The sequence below is a fragment of the Lissotriton vulgaris genome, chromosome 5, assembly GCF_964263255.1.
Source record: "Lissotriton vulgaris chromosome 5, aLisVul1.2, whole genome shotgun sequence".
In the NCBI taxonomy this organism is placed as follows: Eukaryota; Metazoa; Chordata; class Amphibia; order Caudata; family Salamandridae; genus Lissotriton; species Lissotriton vulgaris.
In genome coordinates, this window is record NC_141693.1 from 285,999,909 (window position 1) to 286,027,423 (window position 27,515).

The 27,515-nt window shown below is 44.2% G+C and overlaps 1 protein-coding gene across 1 annotated transcript in view; it reads right to left on the reverse strand.

The window, feature by feature from the left end:
• MXRA8 (matrix remodeling associated 8) overlaps positions 1–27,515 on the reverse strand; it is a 178,085-nt gene that overhangs the window by 19,358 nt on the left and 131,212 nt on the right. The window contains exons 5-7 of the mRNA XM_086921439.1: positions 5,950–6,108; positions 2,483–2,513; positions 636–712 (exon numbers count right to left, since the gene is read on the reverse strand). Coding sequence (XP_086777565.1) covers positions 636–712; positions 2,483–2,513; positions 5,950–6,108 — 267 coding nt within the window. The remainder of the gene's footprint in view (positions 1–635; positions 713–2,482; positions 2,514–5,949; positions 6,109–27,515) is intronic.

The following is a 27,515-nucleotide window of genomic DNA, read 5'->3' on the forward strand; positions in this document are numbered from 1 at the left end:
GATCTCCTACCTGGACATGTAATGGGAAAAGGTGTCTTTAGCATAGAACTCATTTTGACCATAATGCTGCTATAATATAACATTTAACTATACCTAGGAGATAGGTACTGTGGTCTTGTAAACCAGTGAGTGGGTTCCTTCCATTCACCATAAATCTTTGTATTATTTGGAGTCTAGAACCTGCTCTATCTGGACACAGCTCTTACCATCGGATCTTTAATTGTTGCAGTCTCTTCAAGCTATTTCACCAGTTTGAGCCTTTGCAGAAAATGTTAATTTGCCTCACTCATACTTTTAGGATTTCAATGACCACTAAATAGATTGGTCCGTGTTTACACTACAAGATGTCCCTCTATTTGAGCCTCTCTAAGCATCTCTTGTCACAGCTGCAAATTGTCTCCACTAATTATCGATTCAGGTCACTTTAGTGAGACTTTTGTCCCCTTCTCTTCAGTTCGAGAAAGAAGGCTACACTCATTGTAATTGTACTTTACTAGTGTGAACTACTCATCTGGTAAGGGATGCAGTGCCAGTGCCAAGTGTACATAAGCAACTGCGGGTTTTCCAGGCCTTATCCTACTTAGCTACAGATATGAAGCACTTATTGAGTAGAACACTGGAGAAGATTGACATACCAAGCCGGATCTCCTCACTTTTGCATGGGGTCAGCTCCGATTCATCAGCAGCCGACATGTTAAGATGGAATTCTCTTCTGAAAGGACAGAAAAACAGATTTAGGGCAGCAGATTAAATCACTTTTCAATTCCTTTTGGCACCCATTCCCTGCACTTCCAAGCAAGCATGCTGTTTCATTCTGTACAGTGAAGCTCTTTCCTATCAAAGTCAGCCTACTGCAGACTAAGGGTGATGCAGTATCTTCCTACAGATGAGATAATCCCTCAAGTAGCTTCTAAGTTCTCAGTAAACAAGAGTGATTCTGTGCACTGTAAATGTTGATTTATTTCAGTTTTTCTGCCATGTGATGTAGAATCCAAGGGGCAGATGAGTATACTCAGGATATGGTAACATTAAGGCTTAGAATTAGAACATGAGAGGCCCTTAGTGTGGGAATCTTCAAGGTTGGAATTAGAACATGCAAGGGCCTATGTAAGCATGTGAGAGCCCCTTGGTAAGAGGGTATTCAAGCCTGGGATCAGAAAATACAAGGGCATAAGTGTTGAAATACTGACACTGGAAACAATAGTTCTTAGGTATGCAAAGACTAAGGGCTGGGGTAAAACCCTCTGGGCTGCATGGTATTGCAAAACTGAGGCTTGGGATCGGATGTATGATGTTACAACGTGATCATTTAGATCGCGTACATTACATCGCTGTTTATACAACGCAAGTAGTTAAAACGACTAGTGCTGTCGGGCGCTGGCCTTAGGAATAGTATGAGTTACTATTCCAACTCCAGCCTACGTACAGTAGGGAAGGTGTTGGAATTGTAAATCACACTATTCCTTAGTCTAGAGCGCCCTCCAGTGCAAGTCGTGATAACGACTAGCGTTGTAGTAGCAGCGATGTAAATGTATTGCCGTGTTTTGACCACGCTGTTAAGGTCGTTTTTGAGAAGGGGAGTACAATGTGGGGGGGAAATGTTGTAAGGAGTCAGCTGGGTTTAAATTTCAGTAGTAGGGATCACTCCTGTACAGTGGTGCTCGCCGTGGGAGTGCTGCGGGGTGCAAATTTTCCAAAATTAAACAATTATGCCACGTAATTACGCAATTTTCCTGGCAACATCTTGCTTAAATGCACAGGAACAGAATGAATGGCCAGAATGCAAAAAGTTACTGATTATGCGGTTTGTACTTTTTTTTGCGGACAATACATCTTCATGTGCAAATGGATGTGAGGATGTATTTCGGGCTTAAATATAGCGCAAAATGATGATTTTGTATTTCACATAATGACGCCTAATTTTGATTCATTTAACTGAAATTTCACATAAATGCTCAAATGTAAATTATGCAAATTTATCACACTCCCTAAATGTCTTTCAAAGCAGAAAGACATAAACTGGGTATCAGTTAATATTATACAATTTACCTTGTGCGCTGCATCGCTAACTCGGCGATGCAGCGCGCGCAAGGTAAATTGTTTTATTTATTTAATTACTTACCTTACTCCTGTCCGTCATATGTCGGACTCCAGTGCCCCTCCCCGCCCCACCCCACTGCCCGCAGCACTTCCTCGGCGAACCACCAGTGCAAAACACAGTCTTATGTTAGCGCTCTGAGGCAACTGCATAGTGACTTACAGCATAACAAATGACTTCATAATTAATGAGTAAAGGATTATTAGAGTGCGCATCTTAGTGATCTCCCAACAATTGTTTTCAGGGACTCTTTCTTATGTGGACAATCTATGCAATTTACTACTGTCTTTGTAGTGTATCATTATAAATTAATTTATAAGATAAAAATTACTTGAAATCAAAAAGTAAATAAGGAATAAATGAAAGGCAATAACTTTTACTTACTCATCTGCTTTCTTCACACTATAGCCAACCCCTAGATGGGAAATAAAAAGATTACAATTAGTCAAAGGGATTCCCCTCAACTAAAAGTTGCCTTCATCCCTTTGTATCCCTTCCTCCTCTTCCTCGTCTGTGGGTTTAGCTGTGGGGATCTAACTCAGGGAGTGTTCTGTGAGCAGTAGGCTGGCAAGAAAGAACCACGTCACCGGGACCCCGCGGGTTCCTTCCATGAGCAGCTCAATCTGTCAGTCTAGTCGAGTTGGCTCTATCATAAACCAAGACTACAATTTCCAGATTGCAATAGTTTACTGAGTAAAACATGGTACGCTGGTGATAAGAAGGCATGTGCCCCCCCCCACTGTATCCAGGACAGGCCTAGCTGGTGGAACCCCTAAGTTTTTTGGGACTTGTTAGTGTTGCACTGGCTGTGATTTCCTGAACCTCAGCCACTCAAGATCTCCTTTCAAAATCTGTCCATCACAGGACCTTGTTCTGTACCCTTTGGACCCAAAGCTTGGCTACCCAGTGGCCATGGGGATATCTCTGTGTAATATCCCAGTGGTGTAACACAGGTCCCCGCAATGCGGGGTCCCCCAAATGCCAGGGGGGCCCTCAGCACGGTATTCTGGCTGTAGAGCTCCCAATTGAATCCTCCACTAACTTTGCAGGGAGGCCCACTCAAGTTTTGTTACGCCAATGTAGTAACCTGCAGATATAGAAGCATTAGCTGAAAAGTCACCATGAGCCCTGGGTAGTAGTGTAGTGAAGATGCAGCAGGCCCTCATGCAAACAAGCATATGTCCCCCCGCACCCTGATTACCATCTTAAAAACTGTCATAGTTGGGGCGCAGTAGTCCCTTCAGATTCCTGACCCGTGGTGCCACTGCTCTTGCTCCACTATTGATAACTAAGTCCTTGACAGGGACTACTAGCTTATTTCCCTATGGATTACTTCTCAATCAGCCCATCAACATTCACTGCTTACAAGTCGTGTTATCCCACAATCCACTGCTGGTGCTCCTCTAAATAGTTGGTGCCCCAAACTGCACTTATTCGTTGTCCTCTATCTGTTGCTCGATCAAATATTTAGTACAGAGACCACGTATGCGAGTAGAGCTAATGTAGTGATAATCAGAAGAGAGATGGAAGAGCAGGCAGAACAAGTAAGCGACATGGAAGACAGAATGCATGAGCGTAACCTGTCTGGAAGAGAGAAACGACGCCAAACATCCTGTGATTCTGGGCAAATCACTTAATCTCCCCGTGCCTAACAAAAATTAATGTGTGTCCTCATGTAACGTAACTGGTGCTATGTAAAGCGCTCTGATACCCGATTCGGGTCAAGTTCCCGCTATATAAAACTCTGAAAAAAAAAAAAGTATGTTAAAGACTGAAGGTCTGAAGGGTGGTCGTATCACGAGACAGTCCAGCGGCAAGTTCTGCAGAACGAGGAAGGCGAGAATGGTAGAATGAACAAAACATGAAGACATATGTAAAGTATCACAGATGGTTCGTAGGCTCAGATAAGTGACTGATTGAAATGCCAGGCAAGTAAAGCCCCAGCGGAGAGTGACACATTACAGAAGCCACAGTGAGAGAGTCACACCACAGAGGAGTAGTGTGCCTCACTGGTTAGAGGCGGCAGACCCGAGAGCAGAAGTCGGCCCGGGACCAGGGTTCAATTCCCGACGCGGCAGGGTCGTGGGCCTTGGTCATCGGACTCGATAATTCTCGCTTCGGTGCTTACTCTAATCAGGGGTTCCACTCGGCAACTCTGGGCATTAGCTTGCCTCATCTCCACAACGGCCCCATCAATTCCGGGGATGCCTGGCTCCACCTTGGGGACTCCCAGCAGGGACCATCCTACAGGGAAAGCCAGGATGGGTTCCCAGAGTTATACAGCGCCAGGAGACCTATGGACGGGTAGCAGTGCGCTTTACAAGCTCAAATACATTTACATTTACATTTACAGAAGTCTCAGCAGAGAGCACAACACTGCAGAAGTCCCAGTGAGAGTTTCATATGACACAGGCCCTAGCTGGGAGTGCCATGCTACAGGAGCCTCAGCTGAGAGTGCCACTGTGTAGAAAGCCTTGAAGAGGAGAGACAGTCACAGTGCAGGAGCCCTTGAAGTGAGTGCCACACTACACAAGTGCCAGCTGGGAGTGCCACTGTGTAGAAAGCCCTGAAGAGGAGAGACAGCCACAGTGCAGGAGCCCTTGAAGTGAGTGCCACACTACACAAGTGCCAGCTGGGAGTGCCACTCTGTAGACAGCCCTGAAGAGAAGAGACAGACACAGTACAGGAGACCTTGAAGTGAGTGCCACACTACATAGGTGCTAGCTGGGAGTGCCACTCTGTAGAAAGCCCTGAAGAGAAGAGACAAACACAGTACAGGAGACCTTGAAGCGAGTGCCTAGCTGGGAGTGCCACTCTGTAGAAAGCCCTGAAGAGAAGAGACAGACACAGTACAGGAGACCTTGAAGTGAGTGCCACACTACATAGGTGCTAGCTGGGAGTGCCACTCTGTAGAAAGCCCTGAAGAGGAGAGACAGACACAGTACAGGAGACCTTGAAGTGAGTGCCACACTACATAGGTGCTAGCTGGGAGCGCCACTCTGTAGACAGCCCTGAAGAGAAGAGACAGACACAGTACAGGAGACCTTGAAGTGAGTGCCACACTACATAGGTGCTAGCTGGGAATGCCACTCTGTAGAAAGCCCTGAAGAGAAGAGACAAACAAAGTACAGGAGACCTTGAAGTGAGTGCCACACCACATAGGTGCTAGCTGGGAGTGCCACTCTGTAGAAAGCCCTGAAGAGAAGAGACAGACACAGTACAGGAGACCTTGAAGTGAGTGCCACACTACATAGGTGCTAGCTGGGAGTGCCACTCTGTAGAAAGCCCTGAAGAGGAGAGACAGACACAGTACAGGAGACCTTGAAGTGAGTGCCACGCTACATAGGTGCTAGCTGGGAGTGCCACTCTGTAGAAAGCCCTGAAGAGAAGAGACAGCCACAGTACAGGAGACCTTGAAGTGAGGGCCAGACTACATAGGTTCTAGCTGGGAGTGCCACTCTGTAGAAAGCCCTGAAGAGTAGAGACAGACACAGTACAGGAGACCTCAGAGAAAGTGCCACACAACATAAGTGCCAGCTGCGAGTGCCACTCTACAGGTAACCAAGCTGAGTCTGTCGCGCTACAACAGCCACTGCATGGAGGGCCACAACACAGAAGCCCCAGCTGGCCATGCCCACTGTAGGATGCCCAGCAGGGTGTGTCACTCGACAGAAGCCTCAGCAGACAGTGCCCCTCTACAGAACCACCTGAGTAAACGGTGGTACAATTGCCCTCACACTACACCAAGCCAGAGCGAGCCGTACAAAAACAATTTTGGTGATGGCCAGCATCCGTGAAACCCAATGATGCTAGGGCTCCCAGATGAGGCCAGCGCGTGCATCTAGTCTCACCTCTCTTCTGTCGCTTCCGGGTGACGAGGACCACGATGGTGAGGAGAAGGATGAAGAGGAGAAGCGTTGCCAGGATGTAGCCTAGCTGTTGGAAGAAGTGGCTGCGGTGCTCCGGAATGATGACGTTGATCACTTTATGCTCATTTCCAACACTCGAATCTAGAGGAACACAAGTAGGAGAGAACTCAGCTCATGTTTGCTCTTGTCAAGTGTGTAGTGTGAATTTAAGTATTATGTTTCTAAGCGATACATTGTACGCTGCTGCGAAGAAACAGGATCAAGAAAGAGGCACATGGAAGGGATGGAATATAAGGAAGGGAGGATCAGGCGGGATAGGGAAGTGCATGCAGAGGGATAGAAGAAGCGAACGAAATGCTATGATGTTGGCCTGCAGAGCATTTATGTTGTTGCAAAGCTGTTTCTAAGCAATGCAGGAAATAGAAGAGGGAAGGATGGAATAGGAGAAAGCGAAAGAGGGAACATTGTGTTCTGTCATGTTGGCTGCCCTAAAAGCAACAAGAAGAACAAGAATGTGAGTGGGATAGTGAAGGGTATGCAGAAGAGGGAAAGAGAACAAATGGGAGAGGAAGGAAGCAGGAGAATACATCGTGTTGCTGCTTGTTTAGAGCTTGTGCCCCACTAAGAATTATAGACTGGGGTTTGTTTCTACTTCTCTGGCCATTGTTTGAACTCCAGGTTGCACAGTGCGACATTCCCTTATTTTTGATGTTGAGACTAGTACAGCAGAGAGCTTTATATGGGTAAGGGGTTAGCTCTGTCACAGCAGAATTGCTTCCAATGTCCTTTCACAGGCACTTATGTGATCTTTTATATCATAATGCAACCCTCATGATGAAGCATAACCTCATAACACAAGCAAACCTGATTTTCCTACATTTTATGAATTGCATATTTTTTAACTTCAGTGGTAAAAATGCTTGTCTGATGTTTGCCCAGCTTCCCAAATCCATACAATTTGAGCTGCCCAAGTCTACTATTTTTTCAATGAATTCTGGGACGTGCAGCTTTGTTTTATAATGGAATAAACGAGACTACAAGTCTCAGGATTCAAAGAAAAAACCCCGGACTAGAGTAGCTAGTCACGCATGAACCCGAGAACCTTTGTAGGGACTGCTGTCCCCTTAAGCATTACTGCATAATTAGTGTACTTAAATTGCATCACAAGAGTGCTATTGCCACAAGAAAGGATAATTGTATGTACGTTGGTCCACATGTACAAAGTAATTTAGTGGTTACAAACCCTGCGGATTCAGTAAATCACAGGGTTTGCAACCATTATGTGTCTTTTTCATATGTTCTAACTCCATTTTGCAATATGGTAAATGCTAACGGAAACCCAATATGGGTTTAGAAATGGATTGCAATTTGGAAAGAGCATGCTTTCAAATGTTATTCAGAATGCTGTGTATCAATGATTTGTGATCAGAATTTCTGTTTCTAACCATTGACAGGTTGCTGACTCTTCAAAGGAGGTGGTACCTAGTTAACTACGAGGAAGGAACCACCTTGGAACTGAAGGAGCATGACAATCTCCTTTACAATTTAGCATCACTAATGGAGAACCTGCCTTGGGCTTCAGAAATGAAACTGCATTTAAAACAGTTACACGCAGACATTTGGAGCTGCAAAGTGAAAACATGAGGCTTTGATATTCACAGGCTTTAGTCAGAAGCTTTCTGCTTAATAAATTATGTAACCCATGTACAAGTAATTCATAGCTTGACTTAAATGTGTTTAGTTTAGTTTTTGTTCTCACTATTGACATGTGATTTTAACTTGCAAAAATGTTAAATGTGCATTAGCAGAATATAACTTGTATTAGAATTAACACAACATTTTATAATGTAGAAATACACAAACAGCTCTTGTGATTTAGCTCTTGCTCTTTGAGTTTCAGTTGGCCTTTGAGGTAAGCAAGGGAATTTCTCACTCCGTGTGAAAAAGGAACTCTTGGCATTATTTACAGATTGTAACCTGGGAGCCTTACCTATTTAGTTGCTGGAAATGTTTAAACAAAGCCTCTGTTCATTCTTTGCTTTAGAGAGAATAGAAAACCCACATATTTTAAAAGTGCATTACCATGTTATGTTTAATGTTTCTTGCTTACTTAAAAAGTACTTTTGCAGCTCATGCTATGTGTTTAGTTAGAAATAAAATGTTTCTTTAAAGGAAGGTTAGGAGATGAAGTTATAATAAATAAGATGCAGAATGTGCCGTGGAATGAAATTTCGCCTTTCTGATAAGATGACGTATGCAGTCTGCTAAGGGGTGGAGGTGTCCTTTTGGAAAATCCTGGATTCCAGTTGGATGAAGACGAAGTCACACTACATGCTTTGTAACATTAATCTTTGATAAACGCGTTCCTGGTTTAGTAGTTTCAGAACCCTTGCAGACAGATTTAGAGACGGAAGGCTACCTAGGAGTTTCAGTCTTCGATGCAGAAATGAAAGGAGGAGAGCAGATGTAATTTGCAGATGCAGGGAAGGAGAGATCAGGCCTTGATAGAGAGCAGAACGGAGGCAGACAAAGGCACATTAGATGCAGGTTTTGTTCCATGCTGACTTTTGTTAAAATCCCCAAGCTTTATGCTTTGACTAGCTCGCTTTGCCAAGGCTTATTTGTGCTATGCTTTATTTCTCTTTATGGGAGATTCTGCAATTATTAATTATTGATTTAGCGTCATGCTAAGCTCACTCTAGCTACTATGCTTGAACTCTTCATGAGTTCTGACTGACATCATTTGTGCTTCACTTTCTTAGAATAGAGCTTCTTTTCTCTATGGAACGTGCTGTATGGAAATTTATGATATACTCTGTACTAACCTTATTTTTCTATTATCTGTTCTGTAACCTGATTGATACCTGACTAATGAATGAAGACTCAGAGAATCTTACATTTTGATTGGAAAATAAATCCCTTTAAAACTACTCACAACTCTCATTATTGGCTAAAATGTTCATTTGCATTTGATTATTTGCCCATGTTTGTGTAGGATTCTTATGGTCATAACACAGTGGAAACGACCCTTCACCTTGAGCGGAAACAAGGGTAATGGTAATCAAAGGTAATGGTGCCACATTTCAAAAAATTTCCAAAGATATATTAGCATGAGATTTTCGCTCCAAAGGAAGGCATTTGCTTTTGCGAATGTAAAAACCAGAAAACCACTTGAAAATCTTTAAACTTAAAAACCTGTTGCATGTAAAAAAAAAAGACTTCATTTAAATATAATCACAGGTATGGTATTCTGCTGACCCCAGCGGGCCGCCATTTATGCAATGGCATCCAACCCGAGAGGGTCACTTTTTGTGACCTACCTCATGAATAGTGATTAGGCAGGTCCAATTGCGCTCCACTTTGAATGCTGATTTTGCAAACTGACTTAATAGCACATAGAACAGCTCACAAAATCAGAAACAGTTTACCAAAACGTTGGTGTACAATTTGCAACCACTATTTGCATATGGCTTAAAATTCCTTCTTTGTTTTCCAGAGAGAAGCTAAATTAGAGGGAAATGTACCCTGTACAGCTGGATTTATTATTGTAGCCTACTTGAGGACCTTAGCCTGAAGTGAAATAAAAACTAAAAAAAACACGGGCATAGTTTATTCTGTCAAACGTCTGTTGCATGCCTGATAAAGAAGATCCCATTTAACGACAAATTGAGGAAGAAATCTTTCTTTGTGTACAGCTAGATTCCTGCAACTCCATTGAACTTGTGTTGTATATCTCTTCTAACCCCTCAACCACAAAAAGCAAAGTAAAGTGTTATTGCACTCTTTGCTGGAAGCTAACATCCTAGAAGAGGATACTTCTGGTTTTGTGTGGCAGGACTTCCTGTTGTGACAATGCAATGCAATATCATAGGGACGCAAACCTCTCCCAATACGAGTGGCACGTAGACTCGCAGGAAACATGCTGCAAGACATTAAAACACATCATAACTGCTTGAGCTTCCCAGTGAGGTAACAAAAACATAGGGATACCTCCTGCAAGGCCCTACACAAACAATTACTCCGCCACCCGCTGGTTTTTGTCATCTCATCTTTGCAACCTACTCCTAAGATATGAGCAGGGTTACAGTTAGCTTCAAATAAATCACCATATTCTGCAGGTAGAGAGACACCAGGGCACTTCAAAAATAGTTTTGGTGTTATTTACAAAATGAGGTGTGTGGTTAGTGGCTCAAAAAGTAGAAATTCTTTGTGACATGGACAGCCTCAGGGCACAGACATAGTGATAGGATCCTATTAAAGATGACAGTGATAAAAACTGCTACCTTTGCACTATAACAAAATCAATTTGAAATGCACCAATGGACCCAACCTCCCATTCTTCTGCTACTTTTACCCTTTACGAACGTATCAAGGCCCTTTCTCACCTGCACTCACGTCCTGTAACTCTGTCATTCTCATTTCTGTATTTCCCAGTTGTGCTTCCTCCCTATCCTAATCTCATCCCTCTCTCAGTTTCCTTCTTAACTCCCTGTCTACTCCTATTACATCCATATCTTCCTGCTTCCCCTTCACATCCAAATTAATGCCTATAATTATCATGCCCTTAACATGTTCCCTCGCAACTCCACTTTCTGTTTTCTAATGTTTCTGAGACAGTTTTGCCCACTCCTCTATTTCTCTCAATTACTTTGTACCCCATCTCTCAATAGTTCACTCTGTATGTAACAATTTGCTGCTAACCTCCAACTCTATAGCTTTCATTCTCTGAAGTGTATTGCTGCCTATTCCACACTCACTGCTATCTCTCCCAGTTTCACTTGACCTTAACTCTAGTTCTCCACTCCATCCTTCAATTTCTTTTCCCCCTTTACACTATATGATCTCTAATTTCTGTACCATTCATTCTCCCTTTCACATCCCAAAAATATTTGACTTTTAAATAACTCTATTCATTCAGTTAATATCTTGCTTCCAGCCCCATTCCTCTTATTCCCTCACGATCATCACTCAATGGTACCTCACCACCACCTCTACCCCGGTAATGTTCTCTCTACTGCAATCCCAGTTTTCCAACAACCTCACCCTTTACCCCATTTCTTACTGTGAGACTCCTTTCACATCAGTTTCATTCACATCTACTTCTCTTAGCTCCTCACATGCATTTTCCAGTTTCTATTTTCCTCTTACCTTTATCCTCACAATAAGCTGAAAACCTGGCTTTTGGAGTAGTCCCACTTGGGGCTTGGCATCACTAGACACACACCTACTCAGCACCAGGATAAAATTCTTTATTGAATTTTTCTTTCAACTCAATCTACAGTTTCTTCCCTCAGTTCTCACTATTGTAAGTTCTATGTTTTTCACCTGTGCTATCTCTCTTTCCATTTCCATTGCACCACGCATTGGGTTCATCCACGACCATACAGTCGAAACTCACTATCCCCTTTGGAATGGACCTCCCTCTCTCTTTTTTTTCCTCCCACTCTTGCACTGTATCTCGGGCATGGTTTGCTGCTCTTGCTCTGTTTGCCATTGTTCATCCTTATAACTTACTCTTTCTATCCTTCTATCTCTCACTTCCTTTTCTCAACTCTTGTATTCTTTTCCTGTCACTTCCTTTCTGTGTATGCATTTTCCCAGCTGATTCATTTCTTGGTATATCTTCCCAGTCTTGAATTCTTGGTTATTTTTTTCTTCTTTTTCATTCTATCACCCTCTCTTATTCTAGTTTTTTTCCACCCTTTATATTTTCTCGCTGTTAGATATTTTCCCTTCCCTTTCTTTCTTTCGCCTCACTCTTTTTCTTTCCTTTTTCTTACACCCTACCTTTCTATGTCCTCCAATTTTTATTGTCTTTCACTGTTCCTTTGCTTTACTGTCCCTTCTTTTTCACTCATATTTTCTTAGTTTGTCTCTGTCACCACACCCTCGGTTCTGTCAAGCCCGCCTCTTCAGTACGACACTTAAGACAGTTTGCCAAAGTGCGGAGATCACAGGTAGGGAGAAAAGGGTCCACTACAGTTCTTGCAATAGAAAGCAAAAGCAAAGGGAGCAATAGAGCAAGAGTCTTTCTACAAAAATGTGCAGCACGGGCAGGAGAAGTTAAAAATACTTACACTCACACGAAGCAACTCATAAGTAGAAGCACCCCCAACACACCCACAACAGGCAGCAGCACTGTAAGCTTCACATACACACAAAACAGGTATGTTATTGGCAGGAGTGTATATGATTCCCTAACAAAGGGAACAGGTGCAACACTGTTAGCAGTGGCGGGTGGCACAATGAAGAGGTGGTAGGGTGGGTGTAGAAGGTGCGGCAGAGCACGGGGGGGGGGTAATACTTCATTAAAAAAAACACTTACCTGAAGCTGCCGGCCGCATCGCTCCTCGCACCTCTGTGTTCTGCTGTGCTATATCCTGGTTCCAGCAGGCACTCGGGCAGCATTGCACTCCCTATGCAATCCACAAACTGCTCTCATTCTATGAAAGCAGCGCAGGATGGGGAACATCCTTTTTGACGCGGATTTTACCCCACAGTACTTTTACAACGCGTCCGTTACAACGCAAGTCGTAACCACGACTTGCGCTGAAGGGCGCTAGAGGATAAAAATTGTATATTTACTATTCCAACACCTTTCCTAGTATCCATTGGGACTGGTGTTAGAATAGTAAATTATACTATTCACTATCAGCGCCCCCCAACGCAAGTCGTTGTAACGACTTGCGTTGTAAAAGCACGTGTTGTGACGGTACGCGTCATACCGTCATACATCCGCGCAGGATTGGCCTGAGCGGGCTGAAAAGGTTTTCCGCTCAGGACAGGGAGCCTGTGCTGTTTCTCCAGCCCAGCTGTTCAATGCAGCCTGGTTGTAGAAAGCTAGGTGTGCATGTGTGTTTGGCCTGCCTGAGATGGCCGGCCAAACACACAAGCGCACTTAGAAGTGCACTTGGCACTCCTCCCATGCCCCGGCCCCACCCCTCCCTGCACAACCTGGCTCAGAGCCGGCAAATGAAAAATGAAACGATTATGGTATACCGTTTTATTTTTCACTTGCTGGCTCTGGGCCAGTGGGGCAACGTTCCTCCGCCATTGTGGAGGAGCCGCCCCAGACTGTTAGCACCAATGTAAAGTTTCTTTATGCAGAAGAGGCATAACACCCAGAGGTGGACTGAAAGCTCCCTGGAGCAAAACAGGCATGGCAGAGGGAGCAGCAGTGCAATCTTTCTTCCCACAAAGAACAGACACACCTCAAGCAGCAGCAGTGGAAGCTTTCCTCACACAGGGAAGGAGCACAGTAAAAAGAGCTGCTTTGTAAATCAATTGTAAATCTAAAACAAATTAGGCATCGCAGTGAGCAGCAATGCAAGGTTCCCGAGCAAAACAAGTCGAACAAAGGCAGCAGCTGCGGAAGTTTCTCTCACACGAAAGATGAAAACTAGTGCAGCAGCTGTAGATGTCTGGCTCATACAACATACTTTACTAGAAGCAATGAGCATTGTAAACATCTCTCACTAAGTGGTTAACCATGGAGAAAGGGAGCTGGAGACCCACCCTCACTGGAGTTAGAGTATGGAGTTAGAGTATGGGCAAATGCAGTGCAAGCATCTCTCACCAAAAGACGTAAAATACCACAGCAGCAGAGCAAGCCTGCTGCTGGTATTCATTTCCATCCCTATCACAGCAAATAGGTGTCTCTCTCTCTTTACCCACCTCTCTCCCTCTCTCTATCTCTCTCTCTCTCACTCACTTTGAAAATAGTTTTAAAATATTTTTTGCAGCATGCCTGCAGGCCCCCTTTCAAACCAAGTCCGCAGCATCCAGAAACTACTGCTGAACTTTTATGAATATTCCCCTCTCGCAAGCTTGATGAACAAACCAGCTGGGTCTGGGGGATTCAGGACTTGTTGACAGATCTCACCAATAACTTTTGAAAGCCCCCTCCAAAAAATCCACAGGCCTCCCTAGACAAACAACTACATAATATGATTAACCAGCCTAACGTCTAATTCTTATTCGTTTTCTAAAATTGTACTCAGTCATTCTTTTGATGTTTGCCAATCGTGTTTTTTTTCGAAAGGCATGTATATTTGGAAATGTGAAAAGTGTGCGTCACTCGTTCATCAAATATGCTATACCAGTATTTCCATACCTCCTGGCCCCCCGCGAAAAATATTCGCAAAACGCAGAGGGGGTATTTTTTTTCATTGGACCAGCACAACTTTATAGCTGTTACAATTATATAAGAACCTTCAGGTCCACTGAGGGCTCTTTTATGAAGATGGAGAACAGACCTCCTGGGCTCTGACTCAAGCACAGGCTTTTTACCATGTGCATATTCTTTGCCTAACTCCAATAAAAGCTATCACACTTTCATAACATCTATTTAATCCAAAATATCAACACAGAATTTAAGTCATTTTCTGCGGATGTTAATTGTGTGTTTAACTTTAGCTGTTTCAGGCTGATGAAGAGGCAGCTGAAATTGAAAACAAATGGACACTTTTTTTTTAAACATGCCACCAGCCATCTAACCTATGTCACAGAGTTTAGTAAAAAATTGTAAGTAAATCAGATTGTTTTCTGCGAGAAACAGTCAGTCTTTGTTATGTCGTACTTTATCATTGTGTTGGGATATTTCTTTAAGGCTCGTGTTGGTGCGAGCTCATGTTTAGAATGACTGTGACATCGTGTGTGTTCTTACAGGGAGAGTCAGTTGTAGCCTGACTCGCTAGCTGTACTGCTGTGCTTCCTGGCACCACCTGTTTCTTACATGTAATCTTAAATAAAGAACTACCGAAGGAACCTTGCCTCCACCTCTACTTTTCAGTCTTGCTCGCGTTCTTGTGCCATAATACAGTTTAGGATTTGTTTCTCGAGTCCCTTTTTTGTTTTTCGCTTTAAACTAGTGAAACTGGCCTTTTCCACAGTAGGCGCATGTTAAAAGCTGCTTCCTTTTTTAATTGCTCGTTTCGTACATGTTGTTGGTTTAGGCAGACGTCTGGCAGGATTATGGGTTCCCGACTAGTCTGGCGGCCAAGGTCAGAGTCAAGACGGCGCCCCTTCGGCGGGGCAGGTGCCGTGTCTGGACGCTACCTGGCCTCAGCTGCTCGGCTTTTTCCACTGTTGCGTGGCCAGCTCTGCAAACCTCACTGAGTCCAGGGACATTTCAAGAATGTTGGGGGTCTGGGCCAAACGTACTGTAGGGGCCCATGTTCTGAACACCTTTTGATTTAAGGTTCGAGGGAAGCTTTTCCATGCCCTCTTTGGCCAGGTCACTGACACTAAACAGGCAAACTGGTCCACATTATAAATGTGTTTCCATCTAATATTCAGGGATTGTGATATATGTTTTCCATATTGTAATACAGCAGCAGCTCACAAATATCATTGCAAATAATCTCTGTGACCCACTGCCATTTCTCATATGTTAGGTCCTGTTTTGATCTAAAATCATCTTTTTCTTATGTATGTTGCATGGTGCTGAAAAACCTAAACACAACATTTCTCTACCAAATGTCTGTAATAGACTCCCATACATCACCTGTGTTAAATTAATTAAAGAAAAAAAACGTATGTAAGATGATCTATGTTTAAGAATCATTGGAGGTTATCAGGGCAGGACTGTTTGGAGAAAAAGCAGAGTCCATCAAGGGCCCCTAAGAAAGGCTAGGACCCTGGGCCAGAGCCCACTTTGCCCATGCCATAAAACGTCTCTGGCTGAGTCTGCTGAGAGCATCAGGCATATCTCGCTGCACACATGGGAAGTCGGCTCTTGGCTAATGGAGGATAACAATGTGTCAATTTATAAAGCACACTTTCACCTTGAGGCAGTATCTTGGTGCAGAATAACAGATGTTTATTGTTGCCCAAATCAATGGTACTCATTTTATTGACCTCAGAAGGATGAAAGGCTGAGTGGACCTGCCGGGATTTGAACCTGTAACCATGAAGTCAAAGACAGGTCCCTACAGTGGACGCATTAGTCCAGTAAGCCATTAGACAGGGCTAGGATGTATATAATAAAGTGGAATGAAGGGAGCCACTGCGCCTTCAAAGGAACTTAAGGTCTCTCTCTGCACCAACAAATAAACAAAGGGTCCTTCTTTCTTTTTTGTTTTCCCTCTGCCCCCATCAGAAATTCTCAGCCTCTCTTCAGCCACTTCAAAATGTTGCAAAAAGCAGTGATTCATTTGTAAATAAAAAACTTAAGTGCCAGGGCCCAGAGTATTTCATGGGAGTAGACTACAGGTTGCTCACATTACATGGCTGGCAAACGCAGTGTCACCCAGGGCACGAGTCCTAAAAAGAGAAGTGGGGGGACGCTGTCACCGGAAGTGATGTCACAACAGGAAGTGAGGTCACGAAAGATGCGCTCCGATCTCGTCCGAGAGAGGCCAAAGAGTGAAGTCCAGCTGTTTGGCAGGGGGGACGGCGTCCACCTGGTAAAATAAGTGGGGGGACGCCGTCCACCCACGTGGTACCCCGACTCAGCCCTGGTGTCACCATTAACTACGAACCACTGCACTAAAGTAAGTGTAGCAATCAGAACTTCTCCATATTGTAGTATCATGCTGGACATGTTCTAGTGTCTCAGTAGTCACTTAGTTTGCCAGTCACTCCCTCGAGGGCTGGACACACAGCATCCCTGCTTGTGACCGCAGATGTCACGGGTGAATAACAGCCTCAGCAAAGACAGGAGCTAAGTGGCTGCGAAGTCCCTCCAGTCATCCTCTCACCCGGCAAATCATCACCACCTGTTGTCCATGTCTAATGGCAACCACAACATCATTGCCATGTGCATCTCCCAATCCAGCAGAGGAGCAATTCATCACCAAGGTGGAGCCTTGCACCTGCAAAGCACCAAGAGACTGAGGCACTCCTATCAAAGTGAGCGACCAAGTGTCCAGGGACTATCTGACATCCCATCGGCCCCTGGGCCCTGTTGGCAAGCATACGACCATTAAGTTACTAACCTGGTGGTTGCACGAACAACGTTATTGTATACTGTCATTGATCTGGCAGCGGCCCCCAGGGGACCAACAAGCAGCCTGCACAGTCCATGCTGTCTCATGGCAGCCCCACATAAGTGCCTCAAGGACATTCCTGCACCCAGGGATCCTGGCACGAGATATGTTCTGGAAGCGGCTCTACTGACAAGGTACCAGGAGGCACCAGCACTTTGAAGCATAATGTCCTAAGCATCATTGACGCCAGTCCAGTCCTGGCAGATTGGTCATCCTAGTGTCCTCAATAGAAGACTGTTGCAGAACTCCACATACGCTCCTGATGCACCATGTTTGAGTTGTCTGACACCAACAGTGTCTCCACCAGAGTACACAGGTCCATCCAACAGTGTATAAGTGGACATTGATCAGACGGAAAGGCTGCCAAAGTATCCAGACTCCATCGACGTATCATGCGTGCCCAGTTGTTGCTGGTTAAATTATGGACATGTGCCGAGATGCCCGGGTGCTCCCAACTGCATCTGTCCACCGTTGTCCCATGGACTGCCTCACAAGAACAAGAGACTGAGTGGTGTCCCATGTGCATAGTTTATTTCCATAGGTTGGGCTTTGTTTTGTTTTTAATAAAGTTTGGGAGGAATGTAGTGTCAAGTTGGATACATTCTAGCAGCAACTTAAGTTTGCCAGCCACTCCCTCAAGGGCAGGGCACACTTGCACCCTACACCCATCCACCACAGACATCACGAGTGACGTGAGCCTGCAAATGCACATTCTCTTGGCCAGTTAACAAGTATACCCACGGTGTCTTTGTCGATCATTTAGTAGCATGAGGGCCTAGGGCCCACAACACTACCCATATAACCAAACCTGCACGAATGGTTTGGAAGAGGTTTTGTTATTTTTGTGATGTTGAGTTTTGAAATGTTCTGAGCTCCAGATTTAGCCCGGAGGTGGCCCCTCCACGTACCTTGCAGGGGTGCCCCCTCATATTTCGTTACGCCAGTGCTCCTGAGCTGATCACCCCTGCTTGCTGAATGCGGACTATTGGTAACCTAACAGTGGACAGGCTGTTTCCCATACTATAGCACATATCAAAGTACCTAATACAGCACTATCTTTATATGCAAAACAATAGTGTTCCTTTCTACAGTCTTGTATCCTCAAATGGCCTGCTATCTCAAAAGACATTCCCTATATTCCTAAAATCCGTCATCAAAATCAAAAAATGATCTATGCCTTAAACTTCTGGTGGCCACTTCTCATTTCCTTTTAAATATTTTCTACATGCCTCTTCTCTCTGAAAACAACCTTCTCTAAGTTACATAATTGTTTGCATTAATATAAACTAATGTATATCTGCAATTTAGCCCCAACTCATTTCAAATATCACAACCTCAGTGTCTCCACCAGAGCACACAGGTCCATCAAACAGTGTATAAGTGGACATTGATCAGACGGACAGGCTGCCAAAGAATCCAGAATCCATCGACGTATCACGTGTGCCCAGTTAAAGGTGGGTAAATTATGGACATGTGCCGAGATGCCCGGGTGCTCCCAACTGCACCTGTCCACCGTTGTCCCATGGACTGCCTCTCAAGACCGGGAGACTGTGTGATGTCCCATGGGCATAGTTTATTTCCAAAGGTTGGGCTTTGTTTTGGTTTTAATTAAGTTTGGGAGGAATGTAGTGTCATGCTGGATACGTTCTAGCAGCAACTTAGTTTGCCAGCCACTCCCTCAAGGGCAGGACACACTTGCACCCTACACCCATCCACCACAGGCGTCACGAGTGACGTGAGCCTGCAAATGCACATGCTCTTGGCCAGTTAACAAGTATACCCACGGTGTCTGTGTCGATCATTTAGTAGCATGTGGGCCTAGGGCCCACAACACTACCCATATAACAAAACCTGCAAGAATGGTTTGGAAGAGGCTTTGTTATTTTTGTGAGATTTAGTTTTGAAATGTTCGGAGCTCCAGATTTAGTCCAGAGGTGGCCCCTCCACGTACCTTGCAAGGGGGCCCCCTCAAATTTCGTTACGCCAGTGCTCCTGAGCTGATCACCCCTGCTTGCTGAATGTGGACTATTGGTAACCTAACATGGACAGGTTGTTTCCCATACTATAGCACATTTCAAAGTACCTAATACAGCACTATCTTCATAAGAAAATAATAGTGTTCCTTTCTACAGCCTTGTATCCTCAAATGGCCCGCTATCTCAAAAGACATTCCCTATATTCCTAAAATCCGTCACCAAAAACAAAAAATTATCTATGCCTTAAACTTCTGGTGGTCTCTTCTCATTTCGTTTTAAAATGGCTATCTCCTTCCATTTACATTCTCTGCATGCCTCTTCTCTCTGAAAACAACCTTCTCTAAGTTACATAATTGTTTGCATTAATATAAACTAATGTATATCTGCAATTTAGACCCAACTCATTTCAAATATCACAACCTCTCTATTTTTGGAAGGTGATACCCCTGCTGCCTATTGCTACCTAATCTTCTCTAGCTCATATGTTAACCCCACTAAACATCTGCATGAATTCACATATTTCCCTACTAAAGATCACATGTATCTCCTATTACTTTATTCTACCGCAAAGAAGTTGGAGTGAATGCATGGAATGGTTTGCTTGATCGCACAAGATGGATCCCATACTCATTTTCCAAACATTCCTAACATAAAATATTAAATTAGTTTCCATCTTTAATCTAACTACCTACAAACACGAATTATCTTTTCTGTATCTTAGGCTTTTAAAAAATCCTAGCAGGGTCTCCAGAACAAAATTGTCTCTTTTCCACTCAATATTCACAATTGCGTAGTACTAATTCACCCATTCCCGATTTGTCGCCTCTGCCACTTCTCCAGCCAGGATCATGCTCTCTTCCTTTGTCTTTCATTTTCTTAAAATGGGCTATCAACAAAATGGTGCTCATTTTCTATTACTCACAGTGGGTGCATTGAAACATTTCTAGTCCTTTGCATCAAGTATATTCCATATTGTTGCTGTGGCTACATCAGAATGGTGAAACAGAACTCCTTGATCAGCTCAGTAGCCCTAAAGATGTCAAAATTTTGAAAGGGGGAGTAACATGTAGGGACTTCTACTCTATTTCAGTCCATTCTGTTATACAAATGCAATAGTGTCAAACCGAGATAGAGCTTGAGAGTGCCTCTAGATAATAGAACAGGACCATAACAGTTTTACAGAGAAACTTGACATTAAAACTGTATAAATATAAAAACCCACAATACCCAGAAGCTTTCTAGGAGAAACACTCGATTCCACTAACTAATTATAGTGTTTAAAAAAATATCAGTAGGGGCCAAAATTAATAGAGTTAAAATGCAGCATGATAGAAAATTCTAAAAATCTGTAGCCTAGCTATCAATCATTAAAAAAGCATTTTTAAACTTTTTTCTGGTAATCAGAAAAGTAGCAAAGTAGCAGTCCCTGCAAAGAATTTTAATTCAAAACAAACAGATAATTTTCATTTGAACCTGCCACATCATTTTCAACCATTTTAAATTCCATTTTTATCAGGAACTTATTAAGACTCTAATCGAAAGAAGACCCGATTTCAAACAAATCTCTGTTAAAGATCATGCGTTTATCCACAATTGGATTATGGAAGCAGTAGAAACGTGCCTCCCTTTCTCTAACAAATACTCAAAGAGACTTTTGCCTCTGGCACCTTGGTTTACTGATAGGCTAAAAGGTGAACAGACACTGGGCCCGATTCACAGAACTAACTTAAGACAAAATCCTAGACCTACTACCACTTTGGTATTCACAGAAGGCCCTTACTCATTTTGGTATTCACAGAAGGCACATACTCATTTCAGTATTCACAGAAGTTAGGAGTCCTAACTTTAGGACTCCTAAATGCCTTCTGTGAATACCGAAAGTCTTAAACTTAGGATTTTTCTCAGTTTAGGAGTAGTAAAGTTAGGACTCTTAACTTTAGGACTCCTAAACTGAGAAAAATCCTAACTTTAAGACTTTTGGTATTCACAGAAGGCATTTAGGAGTCCTAAAGTCAGGAGTCCTAACTTTACTACTCCTAAACTGAGAAAAATCCTAACTTTAAGACTTTCGGTATTCAAAGAAGTCATTTAGGAGTCCTAAAGTTAGGAGTCCTAACTGTACTACTCTTAAACTGAGAAAAATCCTAACTTTAAGACTTTCGGTATTCACAGAAGGCATTTAGGAGTCCTAAAGTTAGGAGTCCTAACTTTACTACTCCTAAACTGAGTAAAATCCTAACTTTAAGACTTTCGGTGTTCATAGAAGGCATTTAGGAGTCCTAAAGTTAGGACTCCTAACTTCTGTGAATACCGAAATGAGTAAGTGCCTTCTGTGAATACCAAAATGAGTAAGTGCCTTCCGTGAATATCAAAATGGTAGTAAGTTTAGGATTTTGTCTTAAGTTTGTTCTGTGAATAGGACCCTAAGTGTAAAACTCTGGAAAGACGTTGGAGGAAACACTATAATGAAGATAGTAAAGCAATATATAAAAGGGCTTTAAGTTAATATCATATTCTCTGTAAAGCGGCTCACGCAGAGTTTTTTTCTAAAAAAATTCAACAATCACAACACGGCACTAAAACCCTTTTTACCGTGGTAAAAGAGCTATCAAGCACTGAGAAACTCTCAACCTCTTCTGCCCTTACTCATAGCCAATGTGAAGAACTAGCTCTCTTTTTTACTGATAAAGTTGAAAACATACACTCTGTGCTGCGAAGCAAAAAGCCTTTGTATACCTTATCAGAAGTTGTGGACTCCCCTAATGTTAGATGGGATCCCGATGTAAATGCTCATACAAGTATTATCAGATCTTCTTTGGACTCTAAGCCCTTTAATCACCTCCTTTGCAATATTTAATCTGGCTCCCCCTTGACCCCCTGCGCCCACATGTGTTAAGTCAGCAGCTTGACACTTCCATATTATCGACAATAATGTATCTTCTAAATTCCTCCCAGCAATAGAGAGAAGTCCCTCATAGATGGGAACATGCCATGGTCCTCCCTCTTCTAAAGAAAGTCAATTCTGACCCTGCCATTCGGTCCAACTTTCATCCTATATCCCTGCTCCCCACCTTCTCTATAAATTTGGAGAAACACATCATTGGTCAGCTTACCTCCTTTGTTGATTCCAGGAACTTTCTTCACACCTCTCAATCGGGTTTCAGAGCTTGTTTCTCTACTGAATCTAGGGGCATATTATCAAGGGGGTTTATATCCGCTTTTTTGGCTTTAAAAGCCAAGAAAGCGGATATAAAATTATCGCCCTATTACCTAGCTGTCGCTAACACCAGTTAGCGACAGCTAGTAGGAGATAGCGACCATCTTGGGCCCCACTTTGCATTTCAGTGATATTTATCACTAATGACATGCAAAGTGGGCGTGCCAAGATGTTAGCGACTGGAAACAGTCGCTAACATCGCTATCTCCGATTACCAACTTTTGGAGATATTCGCGCTAAGCGCGAATATCTCCAAAAGCTAACACCTGCCCTGAGCAGTTCTTAGCCATGTTATCCAATGGGAGGTGGATAACATGGCTAAGAGCATTAGCTCGGTAATGCATGAATATCGCTGACTTTTTAGCGATATTCATGCATTGCGGCGATTTTTATCGCATTTGCGATAAACCTTGGTAATACCAAGGTTTATTTGCGGTGAAAATCGCCGCAGCTCAGCGGTAAATTTTTGTCTCTAACCAAGCAATAGCGATAATTATCGCTATTGCTTGGTAATATGCCCCCTACTCTTTTGAGGGTAACGGAAATGCTAAGGCACCGTTTAGATGAAGGGGAAACTGTGGTACTCTTCCTACTAGATCTCAGCACCGCCCATTAGCTGTGATTGTAAAAAATGCAGTACTGTCCCTTTTCTCATACGCTGATGACATCCAGATTATTCTTCCCTCTCGTCGTCACAAAGGCATGAGCCTTCAGACCTTAAGTTAGGATTGAGCAATGTTGCGCTCTGGATGCAAAACAATCTGCTCAAACTAAATGGGGATAAGGCCAAGGTGATGATCCTGGGCAACAGACATGACCTCTGGGGTCCAAAACATTGCACCCCGGAATTGTGAGCCTTACCCGTGCTGGTGAACAAAGTTTGGAACTTGGGTTTCCTTGTAGATGAACAGCTGTGAATGAAACAACAAGTAGCCAAGGTATTATCCACCTGTTTTGCAGTCCTGAAATGGCTAAGGAAGATCTTGTGGCTGATCCCTCACCCAGCACAAAGGACTGTGATCCATGCCCTGGTCACGTCAAGATTGGATTACGGAAATGTCTTATATCTGGGAGCAGATACACTAAATATACAGAGACTACAGCTGGTGCAAAACTCAGCAGCTCAATTTGTTTTTCGTCTACCAAAGCCATCCTCCATCTCGAAGATTCTTTGGGACTTACATTGGTTAATGGTGTCAAATTGTGTGAAATTCAAGGCCCTATGCTACATGTTAAGAATCATAACAGGCACAGCCCCTAAATACCTGAAGGACGTGGTCCAACTCTACCATCTCTCTCGTCCCCTCCATTCCGCCCAACATACCTAGTTTGTTGTTCCCAAAATCAGACTTGCCCGCATGAGAGACTGGTCTTTCTCATACTTAGGCCCAACTTTTTGGAACGCCTTACCAGCCCCCAGGCGAAATGAGACCTCTCTCTGTCCTTTCACAAGGGCCTGAAAACCTGACTGTTTTAACTTCAATCTTTCCTCGCTCTTCCTTTTCTCTGTACTGTCCTACCAGGCTTGGTGCTGGGAAACCCCTTGGGGTAGCTGCACACCCTACAAATCTTTAATAATAATAATCCAATGCTTAACTTGTTGAAAATGTGCAGGAGATTTAAGTTTTTCTGAAGAATCTGCATCCTGGGAGGCCAAATGGAAGGGTTGCTGAATACAAGGCTATCTGGTCTTGATTTCACTTTATGCCTCTTTCTTTCACTCCTTACACATCCATCTTTATTTCTTACCGTTGTGTGCTCTTTTTCATCCCAACTTTCTCCCTTTGTCACAGTTTTCCTATTTTTCTCATCTGCCTTCTTCGTACCTTTTTGACTTTTTCACTCTTGTAGTGAGTCAAAGTCTGATTATGAAAAATAAGTCTCAGTCCCCAAAAATAAGTGCCAGCACCGACTCATACAACCACCAGCATAAATTGAATACATTTCTTACCTCTGTAGCATATCTGAATGGTCATAAGACAACTGTGTTCCTAATGGCCTAATTCTATACTGATTTTTGTTTACCAACACATTTTTGGGAATCTCCATATAAATGGTCGTACTATATTGAAATTGGGATGAACAACCTCTTGCACAATTGGATAACAGTTGCCTAGCAAACCAGGAGGGTGACATTTGAGAGTATAATTTGATGTAAATGAAGCTAATTTGGTCACTGCAATGACACTGGGGCAGAAGGGCAGGCCAGAGTTCAATTTCAGCATCAGCATCTTACCCAGTGTTACTGGAGCCGAGATAAGGACAAGGGCCAAGAACCACTGTAGTAAAAAAACCTCTGATTCTCAGCAGGCCAGGAGAAGGCTTTTGTTTTTTATTTCTGAACTGATTCATATGTTCCACAGCTACACTGAAGCCAGGTAGTCACCACCTCTGGCCACTCTCTTGAATCCCTGCAGAGATCAGTGATGATTTGGATGTCATCAAGCAATCAGTAGATTTTAATCAATCAATCAATCAATCAGTAGATTTGTAGAGTACTTCTTGTCACCCGGGAGGGTATCCAGGCACTGGCAGGGTCCACTTGATTAGCAGAATAGCCAGGTCTTCAGGGGCTTTCAGAACTCTGAAAAAGATGAGGAGGTCCACAGATGAAAGGGTAGATCATTCCATGTCTTTGCTGCTAGGTAGCTGAAGGAGCAACTCCTGCATCTGCTATGCCGGATGCAGAGTGAGGATTAGAGAAAGGGACGTGGAGCGGAGGTGTCTGTGAGCTGTTGGAAGTTCAAGCAGTGGTTCTAGTAGGAGGGTCCCCAGTTGTGTAGGGCCTTGTATGAGTGGACTAGGGGCTTGATCTGGCATCTTTTCTGAACAGAGAATCTGTAGTTGTCGGAGGAGGTGAGCTGCAATCCCTGCATTGAAAACGTAGGTATAGTCCAGTCACCTGGAGGTGAGTGCCTGGGTGATGGTGCGTCTTGAGCTTTGGGGTAGTCATTTGAATATCTTACAAAGCATGTAGGGTGAAGAAGCAGGACGAGGGGATGGAGTTGACCTGAGTCGTCATTGTGAGCTTGTTGTCCAGAATGATGCTTAGGTTTCTAGTGTGGTCAGTAAAGGTAGGGAAACAGTCAAAACACCTCTGCCTCAGCCACGCGTGTTCTGACATTGCAAGCACAACCACGCTTGCCTTAACCACATATATGCCTTAACCATGCATATGCGTGGGTAAGGCAGTGTGTGTGATCTAGCTGCTGGCTGCTGCAAGGACGGAAGCAGGAAGACCTCGCCAGGAAGAGAGCCGCAGTCAGGTAAGTGGGGCTGGGCTGGGTAGTTTTCTGGGCTAAGTAGTTTTCTGGGCTGGGGTGGTCGGCAGTAGTTTTCTGGGCTAGGGTGGTCGGCAATAGTTTTCTGGGCTGGGGGGTCGGGGGTCATTTTCTGGGCTGGGGGTCGGGTAGTTTTCTGAGCTGGGAGGTTGGGGTTGTTTTCTGGGCGGGGTCAGGGGTAGTATCCTTGTCTAAGGTGTTGGGGTAGTTTTCTGGGCTGGGGGTTCAGGGGTCATTTTCAGGGCCGGGGGGTCGGGGTAATCTTCAGCACTGTGGGTTCGGGGGTAGTTTTCAGGGCTGGGAGAGTTCAGGGGTAGTTTTCAGGGCTGGAGGGTCAGGGTAGTTTTCAGGGCTGGGTGGGGAGTCGGGGTAGTTTACAGGGCTGCAGGAGGGTCAGGTAGTTTTCAGGGCTGAAGGTTGGGTAGTTTTTTAATTAGGGATTAGAGTATTAGGCCTCAGGGCAGTGGAAGGGGTTGGGGTAGGTTTAGGAACAGCGCAGGGTGGGAGGGGGTTGGAGTAGTATTTGTTAAGGTACAGGGTTTCAGGCCTCAGGGCAGGTGGAGAGGAATGGGTAGTTGGTGTAGTTTTTAGGGCTCAGGGGAGTGCTGGGTTGTTTTTAGGGCTGCGGGGTCAGGGTAGTTTTTTAAAATAGGGATTTTGGGTTTTAGGCTACAGGCCGTGGAAGGGGTTGGGAGTGGGTCAGGGTATTTGGACCTCAAGGCGGGGGCAGGTTGAGAGTTTATAGCTTAGGGCAGGGGGAGGGGGGGGTCACGACCCTAGCCACGCATACCCCTTTACCATTCATGCCTTTACCATGAAATTACTTGTTAAAGACATGCATAGTAAAGGAATGCGTGGTTAAGATGCATTCATGGTTTAGGCAGTGTGGCAGAGGCATGCGTGGTTTAGCCATGCGTGTCTCTATCATACAACTGTAAGGGTAGGAATAGGTTCAGGTTCTGAGAGCCACGAGGATGCAGAGGGGACCAGAGGTGTTGTATAAGTTTTGGAACAGGGTGGGACTGAGTGAGGATCCGTGGGGTACTCCACAGATGATTTCCTTGGGTTCAAAGATGAAGGTGGGAAGCAGACTTTTTGTGTTCTGCAAGTGAGGAAAGAGTCAATCCATGTGAGTGCCCCTGCTTGAATGCCTATAGACTGCAGCCTTGTAATGAGTGTGTGGTAGGAGACCATATCAAAGGCTGCTGAGTGATCTAGGAGAATCAGAGCTGCATTCTCGCCCCGGTCAAGTAGGACTTGGATGTCGTCGGTAGCCACAATGAGGGCTGTTTCACTGCTGTGGTTGCTGCGGAATCCGGATTGGGCAGAGTGGAGTAGGAGGTTCCATTGCAGATGTGAGGAGAGTTGTTGGTTGATTGCTTTTTCTAATACTTCGGCCGGGAATGGGAGCACGGAGATCGGTAGATAGTTGTTGAGTTTGCTGGGGTCTGCCGATGGTTTCTTTAGTAGGACGCTGACTTCTGAGTGTTTTTAGTCCTCGGGAAGGTGGTTGGGGCAATTGAGGTATTAAACACATTGGTGGGTACGTGGCTGATTCTCGCTTCACTTCGGTGGAAGAAGTGGTGAGGGCATGGGTTGTTTGGGGCCCCTGAGTAGACTGGGTTCATGATGGAGGTGGTATACTATAGGGCGAGCTGGCTCCATTCGTTTAGTTTGGTGTCTGTGGTGGTAGCGCGGCTGTTGTGGTGCTTGAAGGAGTTTGTGGCCTTGGGCTGGAGTTTGAAGTGCCTGTAGATGTTGGTGATCTTGTCGTGGAAGAAGTTTGCAAGGTTGTCACATAGTTCATGTGAGGGGGTAATGTTGGTTGTTTCAGCTGAGGGCTTGGAGAATCCTTTGACGATGTTGAAGAGTTCTTTCCTGATGTTGCAGCTTGAGTCGATGCTTCCTGATAAGACCTGTTTTCTTTGATTCTCTCAACTGCCTGTGGTAGAGGTTGAGGGCTGTCTTGAAGGTGGTCTTGTCGGTGGTGTCCATGGTAGTGCGCCATCTCCTTTCTAGTTGTTTACAGTGTTGTTTAATTGTTCTTAGGTCTTCAGTGTACCAGCTATCCTGCTTGGCAAACCTT